A 6,759-nucleotide genomic window follows, 5' to 3' on the forward strand; every position below is an offset into this window, starting at 1 on the left:
TTTGATTTTCAGCATGGTTTAGTGTTGTACTGATTAAAAACTTCCCTCAAAGTGGCCCATGTCTATTTGTCTGTCATGTCTGGATACCCATGAGACAGTAACTTGTTTTAAAGTGTGGATAGCGCCATCATGTGGCCATTTACGGTGAACTGTAATTTTTAAGTCAAAGTCCTAAAATGATTAATGGTACATTTTAACTTAACCATTTTAAATAAAACTGAATTAATTTAATGTTCTTGGATTTTAATATATTTCTTCACTCCATATTCAATATTCAAATTTGTTGGGGTGTTTGTGTTGGCCATTAAGGACAAACTTATTTTATTTAAACGAGATAGAGACATATCAAAGTCATATTGCAAAACTGCTTAATATTGTGCCCGCTGGTGGTGCTATAACAGCACACTCTGTGGTCATCAGTTTCATTGGATTCAAAATTTCATTTATAATAAACTGCAACACTTTAAAACCAGCAACAGAACCTGAAAATGTGCGTTCTGATGAATGTAGAGATTCTCATTTTGTCTCATCACAAAACTGAACATATTTTGAGGATTTTGCAGCTGTTTTGGAGATATGTGCATTCTGAGTCTCATCATTTTGATATAATATCCTGACTCTCATTGACAGGGCCCTGCCGGTCCAATGGGACTTAAAGGAGAGGTATGTTAAGCTGAACACATTAATCACTACCTCAATCCAACCTGAGCTGCTGTAAGTATTGCTAACACTGGGGTGGTATTTTTGCCAGAAAGGGACAACAGGGGATCCAGGGCAGAGAGGTCTAGAAGGTCAAGTGGGACGGCCTGGGCAGTCAGGCAACTCAGGCACACCTGGCCCCCGAGGTTTGCAGGGGAACCCTGGTCTACCTGGCCCACCCGGACCTGAGGGACAGCATGTATGTTTGCTAAACTTTGTGTTGATAACTTTATATTTGATAATGTTTTGTATTATGATGTTGTGTCTTACAATCGCTTACATAACAAAGTAGATAAATCACTGAAAAACGCTCATGCTCCATCAATTTTCATTCCAGGCAAGTCAAATGTCAGACAGTCACATTCGTCAAATCTGCAGAGAGATTCTTCTATGTGAGTATCACTACAGGCTGATGACTTGTTCTGTGAGTTCTGATCTTACATTTAAACTCTTTCCATTGTCATCCATCCTAGCTGAGCTGCCTTTATTGTTGCGGAGCAACCAGCAGGGGGGCTGTACAAGATGTCAAAGCCGGCCTGGACCTCCTGGTCCTCCAGGTCCAACAGGGTCCATTGGACTCAGAGGTCTTCCTGGACTGAGTGGCTCAAGGGGACAGTCAGGCCACCCTGGTCGGCCAGGGCACCCTGGTATTAATGGGCTGAAAGGTAAAGCCTGCATTAAATTTAACAATCTGTTGATAGAGCTCTCTTGTCAATGACTTTAGCCTTTAGCAAGTATTCCTGTGTTTGTAGGAGAGCCAGGTTTCAAGGGTGAGAGGGGGAGTCCTGGACGAACCACCACTGGAGACCAAGGGCTACCAGGTAAAAATGTGGATGATAATTCAGTTTCAGTTTCTCTATGTGGGGGCTGATTGGGGAATTGATTTCAAATACTCAATGCAACATCTGACAAGGGATCATGGCTTTGTATCTTCATCTCCCTAGGTCCAATGGGTCCTCAGGGGTACGGTAAGCCAGGTCCTTCAGGTAAACCTGGGTCCCCTGGTCTAAATGGAGCAGAAGGCAAAAGTGGTAATCCTGGCATCCCCGGTCAGCCTGGGGTGTGTGATCCATCCATGTGCTATGGTAGCATGATGAGGCGGGATCCTTACAGCAAAGGGCCAAACTATTGACGTAATGCATCGTCTCAAGCTGTCATGGAATAAACAGACATTCTCAGGAAGATCTCATCTTAATAGTTTCATTCTGTCGTTGAAACATAACGGACCTCCTCAAACAACCTGTATGTGATCTCAGACAGTCAACAGAACCCGATTCTTTCATAGTTTCATTGTTGTTATTTTGTATTATTATTCACGTCTTTTGACATGCTTTGTGGATTCAATGGTGTAAAGATCATTTGTAATTGGCCTTATTTGATGCCTCTCATCTGATCACCTTCAACTCATGAACTATATGTATGTCTGGATCTTTCCTTGGCCAGTGTGGCCGGTACAAATTCCCATTTTGTCCTCTGATTTTGCTTTGTTGCATGTTGCTCTCTATTTTCTTCATACATTAATTTGGTGCTAAGAGTTCTGTTACAAACAGATCTTCTGTTATCTCTAAATTTCATTACTGGTGAATTAAATCACCATAGGTTACGTGTAGAATTTGCACACTACAGCAGAAGACTGTAAATGTGTCTTGTAGCTAATCATGAGCTGCTGTATGCCTGTGTTCCTACAACATTTACTTTGAATTTAAAGAACTTTATTTTTATGAAAACATTTGACAAAAGCTAATGTTTTGTATCATAAAAGCATCCATCCCTTCATCATATTAATCATTCATTCTTGTGAAATTTAACTCTAGTGAAGTTTCACAATCTATGAACATGCTTACTTTTTTTCAGAACTGCTATGTCAATGATGTTGTTGAGGCTTCCCTTTCATTACTGTAGCAGGTATTTCATTGTTATTTATATAAAAGTCATAGCTGTGTTTTTCAGCAGTGACGTGTCTTAAACAGCTCGTGTCATTTTTTTTTTACTTTGTGTAATGAAAACTTTTGTATGAATCTTTTTTGTACTAGAATTAAAATATTGTAAGGACTTGTGAACTTTGGTGATTCTTTACTTTAAGTTTCAGGTTTATTTCAGGATTTGTCTCATCTTATATTTCATCTTTCATTTGAGTTTTTGGGCTGCACGGTGGTGCAGTGGGTAGCGCTGTTGCCTCACAGCTAGAAGGTTCCTGGTTTGAATCCCCCTTTCTGTGTGGAGTTCGCATGTTCTCCCCGTGCATGCGTGGGTTCTCTCCGGGTTCTCTGGCTTCCTCCCACAATCCAAAAACATGCTCAGGTTGATTGATCACTCTAAATTGCCCGTAGGTGTGAGTGTGTGCGTGAATGGTTGTCTGTCTCTCTGTGTTAGCCCTGTGATAGGTTGGCGACCTGTCCAGGGTGTACCCTGCCTTCCGCCCGAAGCCAGCTGGGATAGGCTCCAGCCCCCCATGACCCCTAACGGGATTATCGGTCAAGATAATGGATGGATTTGAGTTTTTGGGTGCTACATGTGATCTGAACATTTCAGTTTTTACCAACTATACAAAGAACTTTTAGCATTTAAGGAAATGTGTAATACTTTGTTTTTGATTGAGGACTTAAAGGATTTACTTGGAGATTAGAAGCTCTATTTGGAGTGAGGGGGTGTTTAAACTACTTCCTCTTGAAAAATGTTTGTAATTATCAAAACTCTTGCAGGATCTTCATCTATCTACCCTATTTTCACCTGGTAATGACTTATTTTCTGCTGTTTTTTGAGATATTGGCTTGAAAACAATGAGCATAACTATTTTACCCAGGATCAAAAAAGCACAAAATAAGCATAATAATAGGCTTAAGACTAGACCATGCTGCCATTGGGCATGTGATTGTCTGGCCTACTTTTGTTTTGCTTTCTAGGTTGCCAGAAAATGATCAGGTTATGCAAGAAAAGATCAAATAAGATAATAGATAAGAAATAAGATAAACTAATGTTATTATGGGAATGCCAGGGTTGTTTGCATATACATAAATCTAAATATACACCGTTGTTAAATTCTTGTATGCTAATATTTTTCGATGATTTCTAACTTTGCATATTCTCAACTAGGTTTTATTTATGAGATGTCTGTTATAGATAATTTTCTCCTTAGAGCTCTTTCCAGGTTTGACCACATTTGACATTATTATTCTTATCAGCTTTTGGATATGTAAAACAACTGTTCATGTGTTTCCATCACTTGACTTTTTTTTTTGTTGTGACCGCCATTTTTAGGAACATAGCGCCATCAAAGGGCTCCCTTGTGTATCACTAGTCAGACAAAAAACTCTCCCCTTTCTGCTGCAAATAAGCAATGATATTTAAATCAGTAAGATATCTAGGTTTTCATCCTTATTTACTTCCAAGTGACCTGAAGACTCTGCTGACATCTGCTGGAAATTTGCTGGTATTTACATATACCTTATGTACTTATACCAGGGAGTCCCTCAATACATTGGGTCTAAACCAAGCGGCAACCTCCGGTCTAAAAATATGAGTCAATGCGGAAGTGTTAAAAGCTGCAGTTCATCGAGGATCCGCTTGAGGCTGGCTCCGGAAGTACCGGAAGTCACATACACATGAATGGGGAAAAGACGATCTTTGCAGCATTAATAAACATGTTTACAGCCTGGTACAAAAGATGAGTATAGTCTGAATAGCTAATTTCTTGACGTCCTCTCACTGTGAGGGGGGTGAATTTTTTTCTAATTCGGCAATTTCAAAGATATTGAGATTACCAGTCTTCCAATGAGACGCACAGCTGCCTGTGGGAACACTGCAGCTGTTGGCTAGGAGGCTCAAAGCCCGCCTCTTTACGTCACACTGGCTCGACAGAAGCAATAAGGCTGCCGCAGCCGATTGGTCTCAAAACAGCTCTTCAGAAACAGATGGGTGATGTCACGGATACTACGTCCATATTTTTTACAGTCTATGGTCTAAACTAATTGGTATTTATTCATGTTTGCTAGATCATTATTTAAACTTCACGTTACATTAACTAACCTAGCCATAGTTCAAGTAAAATAAAATAAAAACATCTTTCTTTAATAATATTTTCATTTGTTGATCTTAAACCATACGAGTTAATCTAGCTAGCTTTCTAAACTTTTAATTTTCTATGTGTGTTGCAAGCTGCAGGTGAAGCATTGAGAAAGCCTCAATGTAACAGCAGCAAACCCTTGATCACAGTGTAGTGAATGGTCCTTATGGCTCACCCCACCTGTAAGACAGGCTAAAGAGAGCTCTGCTTAAAGAATATATAGACATATAGACAGCAGACTGATATAAGGTGTGTTGATTGTATTCCTCCAGTCCCGATTCAATACTAAAAGTGGTTCTGCAAATACTGTGTGATGTCATTTAAGACCATTGACTGTGTATAGAATGGATAACGTGTCCATTGTGAGCATTGAAGCCAAAAGGCCGCCTCCACAGTCATTGACATTTGCACTGTTGCAGCCTGGGCATGTGCACAATCGATCTGGCTGGATGTGTCACGGGATGGACGTCACATGCACAATGCTAACACACACACGCCGATAAAACGTCTAAGATCCTTTAGGTGATCCTCCTCTACACGGCTAATCTGGGACAGAACACTGCAGGAGTCCCGAATTTGTCAACAGAGCTGATTTGTCAATCATGATGTCACATCCGCTCTTTTTACAATTAGATAACTAATTCAGACTAAACTTCAAAGTAAAATGAGCACTTGGACATAAGTCAGCATGATACGAAGTAACTTTCATGACTAAAACCGTTTTTGAGGTTCTCTCTGTTGTAATGGTGGAGGCGGGTTTATGGCCTGTACTGCAGCCAGTCAGCAGGGGTTGCTGTTAATCCCTTGGCTTCAACGGGATGTAAAGTGACAATGTCCATTTTACTTGTCAATTGCGCTGACATATTGCACTGATGCAGCCAAGGCATGTATGGAAACAACCCAGATGGTAGCATCGCAGGACTGACGTCACACTGGTGACACTGACCAAAACGTCCATTCAATTTAAAAGTGTGCTGTACCAGAGGAGCAGAGTAGAGGAGGAACAGTGTGGGAGAATGTAACAAATGCTACAATAAGAGTCATTGAACTTTTCACTGCCATGTGTGTCTGCTTCAAGTCAACACCTGATGGTTTTCAACAATGTATCTGTAAGTTAGATGCATGTTTTGGTTAGCAGAAAGGATGTGACATTAGTCCTACAGGTCTACCAGCCAGGTCACTTCTACACATGCCTTGGCCGCATCAGCAAAATATGATAGAACATGTGGAAGAGGTCTTTTGTCTTCATATCTCACTGGACAGAAGGACATGAAGGCATGTTGTTTATTCTATATACAGCTGATGGGCGTAATCAATTGCACCCCTTAATTGAGGTATGAAGAGTGAAGCATGCAGCTTCCCAGTAATTGGATTCAGGTATGACCTTGTTTAAACGTACTTTTTAGAAAAAGCTAAAAATCATGAACATATTAAATGATGATGATTAAATAATGTTTGAGGTTTGTCACGGGTTGCAAACGCCTCACTCACCACTGTGAGCTTTATGTCAGAGCCGACTGGCCATCCCTGAGTGTGCGCAGGCATACACATTGGCTTCGTCTAATTTACAAATGTCTACTTGGCTTGGTCCCAATGTATTTATGTGTTTATCTTCAGAGATCAGGAAGTCACTATGCCTTGCGCTCCTGCGACACTTTGCGGATGTGTGTTCCCCGTGTTCGGACAGAGTTTGGTAAGAGAGCGTTCAGTTTTGCTGCTCCTACTGCTTGGAATAAACTCCAGAAGGACTTGAATCTGTCGGATCTCATCTCTCTGGACACCTTTAAGTCTATCTTAAATGAAAGACAGACCCCAGAACAGTGCCTGTGTTTTTAAATGCTGTTTTGTAATCACAAACTGCACTTTACTTGTAAATAAGTTGCACTTTTAAATTATTATTGTTTGCTTCTACATACTGTCTGCATATATGTTCCATGTTATTGAGTTGTGCCATTTATTCTGACATGTGCTGCTGACCTCTTGGCCAGGTTACCCTT

At 40.6% G+C, this 6,759-nt stretch overlaps 1 protein-coding gene across 1 annotated transcript in view; it reads left to right on the forward strand.

The window, feature by feature from the left end:
• col21a1 (collagen, type XXI, alpha 1) overlaps positions 1–2,750 on the forward strand; it is a 28,940-nt gene extending 26,190 nt beyond the window's left edge. The window contains exons 24-29 of the mRNA XM_034682729.1: positions 631–663; positions 752–898; positions 1,037–1,091; positions 1,173–1,364; positions 1,452–1,520; positions 1,644–2,750. Of these exons, the coding sequence (XP_034538620.1) occupies positions 631–663; positions 752–898; positions 1,037–1,091; positions 1,173–1,364; positions 1,452–1,520; positions 1,644–1,831 (684 nt within the window). The 3' untranslated portion in view covers positions 1,832–2,750. The remainder of the gene's footprint in view (positions 1–630; positions 664–751; positions 899–1,036; positions 1,092–1,172; positions 1,365–1,451; positions 1,521–1,643) is intronic.
• Positions 2,751–6,759: the final 4,009 nt, after the last annotated feature.

This window comes from Notolabrus celidotus, chromosome 4 (genome assembly GCF_009762535.1).
Source record: "Notolabrus celidotus isolate fNotCel1 chromosome 4, fNotCel1.pri, whole genome shotgun sequence".
Classification (NCBI taxonomy): domain Eukaryota; kingdom Metazoa; phylum Chordata; class Actinopteri; order Labriformes; family Labridae; genus Notolabrus; species Notolabrus celidotus.